Below are 13,059 nucleotides of genomic sequence, written 5' to 3' on the forward strand. Positions count from 1 at the left end.
AAATCATTCTACCATGAAGACACATGCACACATGTTTATTGCTACGCTGTTTACAATAGCAAAGACTTGGAACCAACCGAAATGCCCATCAATGATGGATTGGATAAAGAAAATGTGGCACATATGCACGATGGAATACTATGCAGCCATAAAAAAGAATGAGCTCATGTCCTTTGCAGGGACATGGATGAAGCTGGAGGCCAACAATCTCAGCAGACACAGGAACAGAAAACCAAACACTGCATGTTCTCACTCATAAGTGGGAGCTGAACAATGAGAACACTGTGGATACTGGTGGGGGAATATCACACACCAGGGCCTATTGGGGCATGGAGGGTAAGGGGAGGGAGAGCATTAGGACAAATACCTACTGCACGTGGGGCTTAAAACCTAGATGACAGGGTGACAGGTGCAGCAAACCACCATGGCGCATGTATGCCTATGTAACAAACCTGCACGTTCTGCACATGTATCCCAGAACTTAAAATAAATAAATAAGACAATTGGCCTTTGATCCTTTGCCTCTGCCCCCCAATCAGGTGGGCTGCATTTATCCAGTACCTGGGCCGACTGCCCCAGGGCTGCAGAATTGAAACCCTCCACTGGGTGGCACCAGATCACCACCACCTGTGCCCACCCATCCAGGTCTCCCAGGGCTGAGTGAAGGAGCGGGGCAGGCACCCTCAGGAACTGTGAGGCACCCGCTATCAGTCCTCCCCATGACACAGCACGGTGGGGACATGCTACTGGTATCCATGGAAAGTCCCTGTCCCCACCCCTCACTCCCCAAACATTCTTTTTTGTTTTGGTTTTGTTTTGTTTTGAGACGGAGTCTCGCTCTGTCGCCCATGCTGGAGTGCAGTGGCCGGATCTCAGCTCACTGCAAGCTCCGCCTCCCGGGTTTACGCCATTCTCCTGCCTCAGCCTCCCGAGTAGCTGGGACTACAGGCGCCCGCCACCTCGCCTGTCTAGTTTTTGTGTTTTTGTATTTTGTTTCAGTAGAGACGGGGTTTCACCGTGTTAGCCAGGATGGTCTCGATCTCCTGACCTCGTGATCTGCCCGTCTCGGTCTCCCAAAGTGCTGGGATTACAGGCTTGAGCCACCACGCCCGGCCTCCACCTCCCCAAACATTCTAATCTTCCTGATCAGCTTGCGCAAGGAGGGGCAGCTAAGAAGGGGGCGGAAAGAGATCACAAACGGGGTTTTGAGATCTGGGGCTTTCCAGTCTAGCTTTCATTACGGTAACCCTGAACATGCCACTTTACCCACCCAACACGCCGCATCCCAAGTGTTCCTTTGCTCCTTTATTCATTTACTGATGTTTAAGTGTAGTTATCATGAGTGGTAACTGACAGCAGGGATGGTGAATCTACTCGTCTGCAGGTCGGAGTGGGGTCTATACCTGAGCACCCTTTGTTGCCAAGTGCTCTCTGTAAACACTGAACCTTCTCAACGTTTTTCTATGTTTAACTCTTGGCACCTTTTTGGATAACCAGTCTGCAGGTTCACAAACCAGGACAAAAAGTAGTAGCTAGCTGGGCACGGTGGCCTGCGCCTGCAGTCCTAGCTACTCCAAAGGCTGAGGCGGGAGGATTGTTTGAGCTCAGCAGTTCCAAGCTGAGGCCACAGTGAGCTACGATCGCCCCTGTGAACAGCCAGTGCATTCCAGCACAGGCAACACAGGGAGACCCTGTTTCCTACTTTTTATTATTATTATTATTTTAAAAAGTAGTAGCTTTTATATCCAATCGTTACCTTTTCACAGCCTAAAAGAATGACATTCTACCTCCCAATCCTGGGACTGGTGAACAATGCACATTCGCCCTCTCCATGTACTGCATGATTTATTTTTGTTACCTGGAAGATACCTCAGCAACCAAGATTACCGTCCAAAAAGAGTCTGACTCAATCCGCCTGTTTTTAGGCAGCCACTAGCTATCCGGGCCTGAGTCTCTAGAGCTCGCCTCTCCTGAATTCCCCGTACTGGTACCTACTTTGTAGCTTTTTTTTTTTTTTTTAAATAAAAAATTGTATCTATCTTCTATAAAAGGAAAATGTGTTCATTTTAGGAAATTTGAAACATAGCGAGAAGTGTAAAGAAGATAAAATGGCCCATGATCGCAGACCAAAGTTTCTCAACTTCAGCACGATTCATGTTTCCAAGTTGAGCGATTCTTTGTTGTCGTGTCCCGTGCATTGTGAGATACTGAGCATCATCCCTGGTGTCTGCCCACTAGTTGCCAGTAGCACCCGCTCCCCAGGTGTGACAATCCAAATGTCTCCAGACATTGTCAAATGTCTCCTGATTGATAGCCACGATCTCAGACGCAGACAGAGCCACCACACATTTTCCAGTTTATTTTTCTTCTAGTCCTTCTTCCTAAGTATAGATTTCCTTCTGCCAAATAAGACTGACTATACACGCAATGTGTGTCCTACTTTTTTTACTCTGTATTATGTTGTAAGTACTTTCCCAAATTATTGCATTTTCTTCAGAAGCATGCTTGCTAATGGCTGCATGATATCACTGGCTAACTTCCAGCACCATAATTCCTTTTACCCATCCCCTGTTGCGGGACAGTTAGGCTGGGTCCAGTGTTACGGTGCTGTAAATAATGCTGGAGTGAACAGCCTTGCACATAAATCAGAACCCCTCAAGATACCCCAAGAACAGAAACTAGATGAGAAATCCCCATGTCGATGACTTATAATGCACACTGTCAAATCAGCTTCTGAGATATCAGTTATACCACTGTCCATTCTTTAAAATGGATGAGTAACAACTTCATAGTATTTCAGAAGGGATTATGTTTTGTTAGGGAAGAGAGAATGATTTTGAGGTTGGGGAGCTCTTTCTCATAGTCTTCCCGATGATGCCGAGGGTAGCATTAGATTTTCTGTCATTGTTGCTGAACCACATCCGAATTTAGGCTGATGTCTTCCGAAACAGTCTCAAATCAGGAGACAAGTAAGTTTCACTTCAAACAAGTTAACAGAATCTGTGTTGAGAAGGCAAGCTGGGGGCTCAGCAGGAAACATACAAAGCCAGGGTTGATTCATGATGGGCGATGTGAGCAGAGGAGAGAAGGGGACTGACAGGCCAGCTGTGTGCTACTGACTGCTAGTCCCCTGCTCAGGAGTGGTGCTCAGACCTACAGTTTCAGCATCACCTCGGGGCTGGCTCAGCCCCCACCCTACCCTAGACCTCCTGGATTAGAATCTGCATTTTAACAAGAGGCCCAGCTCACTCTAAGTCCATCAAAACATAAGAAGTCCTGACCTACACTGAGGTCCAAATTCTTTTCCAGAGTTCACTGAGCTGAATCGAAGCCCAACACTCAGCCTCCTAAGAGAACGACTTAATAATGTTCCCCCAGATTAACACTCTTGTCCATGTTAAAGCTGAGTGTCACATTTCAGCTGATTAGACTAACAGCCAATGGGTCTCCAGATGTTGCCAAATGTCTCATGGTCTCAGATGCAGACAGAACCATCATCAATATTCCGGTTTATTTTTCTTCCAGTCATTTTTCCTTAAGTATAGATTTCCTTCTTCCAGTGACTGGTACATAGAATCCACTGCACAAGCAGCTACTGTCATCATCAACATCATCAATATTATCATCATGATCATCATCAGTGACCATTATTGTCATCATTTTCATGATCACCCCCAGGGTTCTGGCATTTTAATTCCTGGAAAAGGTTACTAGAGTTTGGAAGCTTCATTAAGAACATCTTCCTGATAATTTATGGGGCGACTAAATAAGGCTAGTCCTCAGTGTTTTAGGCGCAGCTTAATGCAACTAGAAAAGCCGTCAGCATTGACATCAAGGTCCAGTCTAACCACTGAGTAATCCTGTGAGCCTGCACAGGTCACAAAACCAGTTGGAGCCTCGGTGACCTCACGCATACCTTGAGTTGTCACTGACGCCTAACTCACACGTTTGCATAAGCATCAAGTAGGACGGAGACTGAGAAAACAGTTTGGAAATTGTACAACATACTCCCATTTCCTTCCATCTCATAGGTGTCTCTATGCTCGTTGACCAAATGAGATGATCAAATTTTACTAAATTCCATTCTGGGTAATCTGGCCGTGCGTGGGAGGGGTAGGGTAGAGAAAAGGAAAATTGTCTGGCACATCCATACTCTTAAAGTGATGAGAAACACAGGCTTCAGGTAGCAGGAATCCAGACCAGAGAATGGAACTCTCTGTCCTAATGGTTTCAACCCCATCCCCGTCAGCCCCTCCTCCAAACCACCCTCGACTTCTAGAAAACCAATAAAACACCATCACCCAACCCTCTCCCCATCAGGGAACACTCAAACCACCCAGACACAGCAACCACTTTCTACTTGGGGGCAGAACTGGGCTGCAGCCACCTGGACTCCCATGATGGACTTGTCTGTAATGAAGCCTTCCTGGGCCTGCAGAAGCGGCGAGTTCTATACCTCCCTTAACAGGACCCCTTACCTGGGAATCACCGGTGGATTTTCGGACACTCATGTGGGCAGTCTCTGGAGGGTGCGCTGGGGTCCCTGACGCGTGGTATCCATTCACTGCAGGGACAGAGACACGGCTCAGATGCTGTGTGGGCCACAGATGGGCATCCCCACCTTTCGTCCACTGCAGCCCCTTTTCCCACCTCCTTCCCTGGCTCTGAGAGGTCTTGTGTGGCAAAGACTATCCCTTAGGATCTCATCTTTTCTGTATCTGCAGAGCTGGAAATGGGCCTATCTCTCTAATCCTCAGCACCCAAATTACCGAATTCTTAGGGGCCTGAGTTTCTTCTTTAACCCAAGAGCAAAAGGAATGTGCCTAACAGGAGGGGAGGTCACTATGGTCCAGCTGCCATTGCTACAAATACCACATCAGTTGTAGTTACAAATGCCAATCATGGGTCCAATCTCCCTCCATAAAGTTGGGGCGGGGGTATCTCCACCACCTACCGACAATTTCCCTCATCTTTCTTAATAACTTCCCCACCCTCAAACTCAGAGCAGCGGAATGTGAGTGTACTGGAAAGAGGACTGGATTGATTGGCCACCGTGAAATTAGGCTCTGTCAATTAATAGTCAGGTGGTCATATGCACTTCATTCTTGAGTCACCGTTCTTCTAGAATTAAAAATACATAACCTGGCTTGGAACAGGGGCTCATGTCTGTAATCCCAGAACTTTGTGAGGCCATGGCAGGTGCATCATCTGAGGTCAGGAGTTCGAGACCAGCCTGGCACGGTGGCTCATGCCTGTAATCCCAGAGCTTTGGGAGGCCGAGGTGGGCGGATCACCTGAGGTCAGGAGTTTGAGACCAACCTGACCAACATTGGGAAACCCCGTCTCTACTGAAAGTACAAAAAAATGAGCCAGGCGTGGTGGCACACGCCTGTAATCCCAGCTACTCAAGAGGCTGAGGCAGGAGAATCGCTTGAACCCAGGAGGCAGAGGTTGCAGCGAGCTGAGATGGTGCCATTGTACTCCAGCCTGGGCAACAAGAGCAAAACTCCATCTCAAAACAAACAAACAAACAAAACAAAAACATTATCTGAGGTTCTAAAATTCTACCCTTGTAACTTTATGTCTCTTGGGGGACACTCACTTATGCTCCCAACACTTGCTTTCCAAGGGACGGGGGAGCCCTGATATGCAGTATCTGCCGATTTCCGTGCCAAAGACACTCCCAGCATGGACGGTTTCAAGCCCCAATGCCGCCTCACGCACGCTCCTGACATCACGAAGTCACACTGGGACCCACGTGATCTCAGTTCCCAGGTGGTACCGCTCTCGTAGGAATATAACTACATAAGCTTAGATGAGCAGCTTCTCCTCTGTGACCCTCAGCTTCTGTACCTGTAAAATGGGGATAATTCTACCTAGTCTCCTGACCTACTGTGTTGATGTGAGAATCCAACAAAGGATAATTGCAAAAGTTATAAGTAGTCATAAAGCACTTCGTTTTAAAAAGGGAAGGATGAAAGGCAGGGTGCGGTAGCTCACGCCTGTAATCCCAGTACTTTGTAAGGTGGAGGCGGGAGGATTGCTTGAGTCCAGGAGTTCCAAACCAGACTGGGCAACGTAGTGAGACCCCATCTCTATTTTTAACAATAGAAAAAATATAAAAAAAATTTAAAAGGGAGGGATGGCCAGGGGCAGTGGCTCACGCCTGTCATCCCAGCACTTTGGGGGGCAGAGGGAGGATTGCTTGAGCCCAGGAGTTTAAGGTCAGCCTGGACAACACAGTGAGACCCCATCTCTACAAAATAATAATTATTTTTTTAATTAGCTGGGTGTGGTGGCTCGTGTCTGTAGTTCTAGTAACTTGGGAGGCTGAGGTAGGAGAATAGCTCGAGCCTGGGAGGTGGAAGCTGCAGTGAACTGTGATTGTGCCACTACACTCCAGCCCACACTTCAGAGTGTGACACCCTGTCTCAGGAAAGTGGGGGAGCAGAGGCATGCAGAAGGGGAAGGTCATTGCTTTCGTTCCTGAATTGAGTCCTCAGGAACCAAAAGCCTGCCTGATCTCTAGAGACCAGGACAATGCACCATCCCCGTGACCCAGGCTTCCAGTAATTGCCAACACGTATATACAATGTGGGTCAGACTGGAGGAAGATCTATACACTGACGTCCAACTCACGACTCTTCTAGAGAAAACTCTATAGCGTGGCAGGAAGCACAGGAGAATATGGCTGAAAGTTACCACCAACACCTACTCATCTGGAGCGACAAGGGCTGAAGGCAAGCGCTGGGCAATGGGATGACGAAGCCTGTTCCACGGAGAACCCGTCTCCTGCTCAGGCGGTGCCCCATTCTCCAGCACCTGCAGTGAAAACTCCAGGGGCCAAGCGGGGCCACCTGCAGCCGAGTGCCTGTGGGCAGCCGGGCTTCTCCCCGAGCTACAGTGTTTGCCCTCCACTCCAGAATAAGGTGGTTGCACACATCCCAAGGAAATAGAAAGCTGACCCACAGCAGGCTCCTAGTGCAGTGGAAGCTTGGGGAAGCAACAAGAAACAAACAAATCCACCCTGCAGGGCCAGCTACAAGCCTGGGCCACACCCATGCCCCTGGAGCAGCTGGCCAAGTGCAGACACCATCCACCCGCTATGAAGGCAGCTTAAGAGGAGAGGCCAGGATTCCAACAGCAACAGGGAGAATGCTGAAGGGGCGAAGGAGAATCCACTCCAACTGGCATCAAGCTATGCCAGGAAGGACATGAGCCTGATGATAAATACATCCCACAATGAGGGCATGAGAGCCGAGAAATTTTATCAAATAGCATAGAACTGAAATGGATAAAACACAGATGCCGAAAGACCTAAAGACAACAGAAGAAAACCTCAGAACAGTGCTTATTAACAGACAGAAGCAAGGAGGATAAAGAAGACTCGAATAATTTAATTTAAAGGGCTGATTGAAATAGATGTAGTAAACATCATATGCTACAAACAAAGGCAACACCTTCTGCCAGGAAGCCCTGGAACATTTAAAAACGTGGTCATATTTAAGCCACAAATAAACTGTCAATACATGGCAAAAGGCAGAAAAAACACAGGCCACATTCTTTGACCAGGAAAGCAATAAAAGTAGATAATAATAATGAAAGAATAAATATACAAGATCCCCATCCCCCCAACTCCTAAACACTTGGAAATGTAAGAAACTGCCCTCTTAAATAATGCCAGATCAAAAAGGAATTTAAAACTGTAATTACACAATATTTAGAAAATAATAAAGAAGAATATATCAAAACAAATGGGATAAAGTCTGAATTATACTTGGAGGAAAATCCACAGCCTTAATTTTTTCATTACCAAACCCAAGGCAACAAAAATAAATGGACTAAACATTCAACTTAAGATTTTAGGAAAAAAGTTTAAAGGCCAATAAAATACGCCAAAAGAAAACAGGAGAAAGGAATAGAAAAGTGGCAAGAGAAACTAATGCGTCAGGAAACAGGAGACCATTAGCAAACCATGACTGGTTCAGTGTGTGTGTATCACAACAATAAAAACAGCAGATAAGCCAGGGAAATTTGAGAGGGAAAGAGAACACAAATGCTCAGAATTAGGGATTAGAAAGAAAACAATGACACAACAAATATAGTAGAAACTTTGTCTTTTTTTTTGAGACAGAGTCTTGCTTCATTGCCCAGGCTGGAGTGTAATGGCGTGATCTCGGCTCACTGTGACCTCCGCCTCCCAGGTTCAAGTGATTCTCCTGCCTCAGCCTCCCGAGTAGCTGGGATTACAGACGCCCGCCACCATGCCCAGCTAATGTTTGTATTTTTAGTGGAGACGGGGTTTCATTGGGTTGACCAGGCTGGTCTCGAACTCCTGACCTCAAGTGATCCGCCAGCCTCAGCCTCCCAAAGTGCTGGGATTACAGGCATGAGCCACCGTGCTGTACTTACAGTAGAAACTTTTTAAATGCAAGAACCTATGACTTAGAATTCTATATCTTCAACACCAAGCCTCCCATGAGGTTCAAATCATCAAAAGGGTTTCAAGAGATGCCAAAAAGAAGTAAAACCTTTGAAAAATGGCCTCCCCCCAAAAGGCATTGGACTCAGACGGTTTGATGGGCAAATTCATTCACACACTCAAGAAAGAAATACCCAGACGTAGAAATGTGTGGCAGTCTTCTAGGTCTATTTTACAAAGCCAACATGACCTTGATCTTAAAATCAAACAATACACAAGGGAACCACGTTTAGTCTGCTGTCGAAAATGAAATGCACAAGTTTTTACCTGAGTGGGTAATAAATATCTTTGATAAACGCTGAGTCCCCATGAACCAAGGTTGTCCCAGCTCCTGAGGAGACCCGGACTCACTCCCTCCCTCCCTAGACCCTCCAAATGCAGGCCCAGTCCTGCCTCTCCTCTGCCCCAGTGTTTCCCCACACTTGCAGCCACCAGGAACTGTATAAAGGGGAGACGTTTCGCCCCCAATCCAATCCCTTGTTCTCACTTCGGTTCTGGTCTGTCAGCTGATAGCTAATTACTGCTCATGTCAAAACAATTACTAGGAAAGAAAACATAATTTTCCATTCGACCCTTTCTCCCCACGCAGCAGCTCTCCTCGGACACCCTGTCTGGCTGCGTACCACTCTCCCAGGCACATTCAGAACACGTCTCAGTGGAGATCTAGACAGTTACAACCCACAAGATCCCGGCAACCTTCACCCACGGCATTCCTCATTGCCATTCCCTGTCCTCGGGGCTCCCGGCTCACCCAGGGTCAGCCGCAGAACAAATGAGGCCAGAAGTGGGTGCCTGCGGGGCCTCCAGCCTCCCGGGGAGGAAAAATGAAACTGGTCAAGGATCGCTCATAAAGGGAACATAATTCAGTCTGGAGATACAAGGAAAAAAAAAAAAAAAAGGCAAATGTCACATTCAGCTGTTTTTAGGATTTTTAAAAAGGGAACTAAAAGCTCTATCTAGTTAGTAACCTTAGCAGCTTCAACTACAAATAGTACACACAGGCACCCACACACTTCATGTGCCTTATGGGCAGTTAAGCAACTTGAGAGGGCTTAGGAGGTGTCTAATGAGAGGAGGGGACAGATATTTGGGTAGAAAAGAAGAGAGGGAGGTCTGGGTAGGGAGAAGTAAACAGACACAGAGAAGAAAGGAGAATATGAAATGTTATCAAGAAAGACCAAGCAACAAAGAAGCGCCAGCAGCTTCGCCACCCAGGGCTCACCCCCGCCCGCAGCTCGGCTTCCGTATGTCAGTATCGATCCCTGATGGAAAAAGTCAGAGCCCTACTCTCCAAGTTCCTGTTCCCCCAGGAACCCGAAAGAACGTAAGAAAATCAGCCATGAACACTCTCTTATTAAACCTCCTGTAGGTCTGGCCTAATTTCTCCTGTCTCTGGAATAAATATAGTAATTTCATTCATCAAGGTAAGGAACCTGGTGGCCGGGCGCGGTCGCTCATGCCTGTAATCCCAGCACTTCGGGAGGCTGAGGAGGGCGGCTCACTTGAGGTCAGGAGTTCGAGACCAGCCTGACCAACATGGTGAAACCCCATCTCTACTAAAATACAAAAATTAGCCAGGGGTGGTGGTGCATGCCTGTAATCCCAGCTACTTGGGAGGCTGAGGCAGGAGAATTGCTTGAATCTGGGAGGCGGAGGTTGCAGTGAGCCGAGATGGTGGCATTGCACTCTAGCCTGGACAACAAGTGTGAAACTCTGTCTCCAAAACACACAAAAAAAACAAAGTTAAGGAACCTGGGAGTGCTGAAGCCCTGATTGTTGAAATCCTCGCTTCCCTCTTTTTCTCTTCCCCTCTCTTCTTCCCTCCCTCCCTTCCCCTCCTCCTTCCCTTTTTCCTTCCTCCCCTCCTTCCACCAGTCCTCCTTTCCTCCTTCTTTCTCACCCCCTCCCTTTTCCTTCCTTCCACCCGTCCTCTTTCCCCATCTATCACATATTAAACATGGTGAAGCCTAATATTTCCCCAGGTGTGTTAAACAGGACAGCAATTCTGCCAGGATGTGTATTGTAAGTGTTATGCGGTGATGGTAGTGGGTCAGTGTTACAGTCCAAAGAATTTAGGACAAACACCCCATTATTCCGATTGAGTTTATTTACAGTAGGCCTTGCAGAATATGCTGACATGCGCTTGAAATCTCAAACAAGGCAACAGCATGCAACATGCCTCCACGCACACAGACACAGAACCCATTTAGGGAAATACAGCAGGGCTACCGTGAAATCCACTTTGGGACACATAGCCATGGCCATAGAATGCAAGGTTTGAAGTGGGGCAGTTCTGTGCTCATCCAGTCTGATGAGGACAGGGCACAATTACAGCCTCCTTCCTCCCACCACGCCCTGGAAGGCCTCGCAGTTTCCTTGGTCACCACGCTCACCTTCTCAGGAGGATCCACTGTCTGCCCCTGTCCATTTAGGGGAGCAGTTTTATATAAATACCTTTCTGTCCTAGAAATTTCTCTCTGGCCACCTGGTCCTCACTGTCTCTCCTGGTTGTCTAAAATGTCAACTGCGTTCCCAAAGACAGAACTGATAAAAGATTGTCCCACACGGTTGTGAACAGTTCTATGGTTGCTTTCCAGGACATCAGAGGTTAAACAGGCCTTTGTAATGTCCCAGGAACCTCAGCCAGCAAGGACACTGGTTCTAGGGGAACATGCACTTCTGCCAACAGAGGGTGTTGCGGCCTTTCCTGGAGTCGGTGGTGAGGTCTGAGTCAGAGCGCTGGGGAAGCTGCTTTGAACCTGAGACTGGCTAATTCTGCAAGAAGCGAGGGTCTTCCTTTGCTCCTGCAGGGGAGAGGAGAGCTGGTCCAGGCTTCCCGATCTGGAGAAGAAGGTGTGGGCAAGGGTGAGGCTCTCGGTTCCAGAGCCCCCTCCCCAGAGAGCCCCTGCTCAGAGGAAGCACAGCTGTCTCCCTAACCATACCCCTGGCCAGTTCCTCAGGCTCAAAGGAAGGTCCTCCTTGCCCTTCAGCCTCTGCAAAGGCACTTGTTCTCTCCCCTTTAATCTGGGTTCCCTGAGGCTACTGGAGGCCTAAGGATGATCTCTCAGTGGGCTGACGCCCCAAGGCTGAGCAAAGCCAGATCCTGAACCCATGTTTCCTGAAACACTCCCGCAACCGCCCGCCAGGACAACCTCAGTAAATAATAGATTTCTTTTATCCTTAAGAAAAACATGTAAGTTCAATGCCCATCCCAGGCCCAGACGCTCAGAAAGGAATTCACTTTCCACATGTGCACTGTTGACACAAAAGCCACAGGTGCCTATTTGAATGTAAACAAATCAAATTTAAATAAAATCTAAATGCAATATGATTTCCAGGACTGGATCCGAGAACAGAAAAAGGATATGAATGGGAGAACTCATGACATCTTAATAAAGTCTAACATTCAGTTACTTGTAACGCACGATGTCAATTTCACGGTTTTGACAGATGTACTGTGGTTATGTAAGATGTCAACCGGGGGAACTAAGTCAAGAAGGCAAGGGAACTTACTGTCTTTATAGCTTTATAGCTTTAAAAACCGTTCCCCAAATTTTAAAAAGTTATTAAAGTACATGAAAAATTCAGCTCCTTGCGCATACCAACCACATTTCAAGCACTCAATAGCCACACGTGGCTAGTGGCTACCATATTGGAAGGTGTAGAGAAAGAATGCTCATACTGTCACAGAGGGTTCTATTGGACAACACTGCCCTGTACTGTCTTCATTCTACCCAGTGACTCATACATGAACACTCCCAGCATCTCCCTTTTCACTCATTTTCTTTCCCTTTGCCTGTCACTATTCCTCTCTACAAATCAGTATTTCCACACTGCACGTTAAGCCCAGCCCAAAGAGGATTTTTAATATTTGCAGCAGTTACTGAATGACGTCTTAAGTGTTCTATTTTGGTTTAAACTTTACTTCTTACTCAGGCGGGTCTCACCCAGAAAGCCTGGCATTAAACGCCTCTAGCAAAACTACTGAATAAACACAGCTCCCATAACTCTGGTGATATTAAAGGATGGAATGCAAGCAAAGTCCCCAGACCAGGGCTGATCCTAAGTAGTACCCAACATTCAAAGACTGGAGTCTAGTTTATATGGAGGTTGGGGGAGGGCGGCTTTGGGGGAGGACTCTGGGCATGTTTCTAGAACTTTCTTCCCAGCTGGCAACCTGGCTGCCTGTGCTTAGCAGCATCCAACAAACCTGCACGAATAAGAATGAACCAGCTCTGTCTGTGGGTGGCCCTTCAAACTCTCTCTAGAAGTTTACAAAACTACAACACAAAAGTAAAGCCAGCTGGGTATGGTGGCTCATGCCTGTAACCCCAGCACTTTCGGAGGCTGAGGCTGGAGTATCACTTGAGTCTGGGAGTTTGAAACCAGCCTGGGCAATATAGTGAGACCTTGTCTCTATGAAAAATCCTTTAAAAATTAGCTGGGCAAGGTGGCACGTGCCTATAGTCCCAGCTAATCGGGAGGCTGAGGTAGGATGATCACTTGAGCCCAGGAGGTCAAGACTGCAGTGAGCCAAGATCACACCACTGCACTCCAGCCTGGGCAACAGAGCAAGA

General features: G+C 47.4%; 1 protein-coding gene and 1 long non-coding RNA gene across 8 annotated transcripts in view; both read right to left on the reverse strand.

The window, feature by feature from the left end:
* Positions 1–13,059, reverse strand: part of GAS7 (growth arrest specific 7) — a 284,928-nt gene that overhangs the window by 54,529 nt on the left and 217,340 nt on the right. For 6 of the 7 annotated variants that reach the window (XM_003912340.5, XM_003912339.5, XM_031657376.1 and 3 more), the window contains exon 4: positions 4,479–4,564. The exons of the other annotated variant lie outside the window; for it this stretch is intronic. In XM_003912340.5, the coding sequence (XP_003912389.1) occupies positions 4,479–4,564 (86 nt within the window). The remainder of the gene's footprint in view (positions 1–4,478; positions 4,565–13,059) is intronic. 7 annotated transcript variants of the gene reach the window in all.
* On the reverse strand, positions 10,576–12,877 carry LOC110741579. The gene is made up of 2 exons (XR_002517973.2): positions 11,996–12,877; positions 10,576–11,323 (listed from the first exon to the last, which is right to left on the reverse strand). It is a non-coding gene; the product is annotated as an uncharacterized LOC110741579 (long non-coding RNA).

Source organism: Papio anubis, chromosome 17 (genome assembly GCF_008728515.1).
Source record: "Papio anubis isolate 15944 chromosome 17, Panubis1.0, whole genome shotgun sequence".
In the NCBI taxonomy this organism is placed as follows: Eukaryota; Metazoa; Chordata; class Mammalia; order Primates; family Cercopithecidae; genus Papio; species Papio anubis.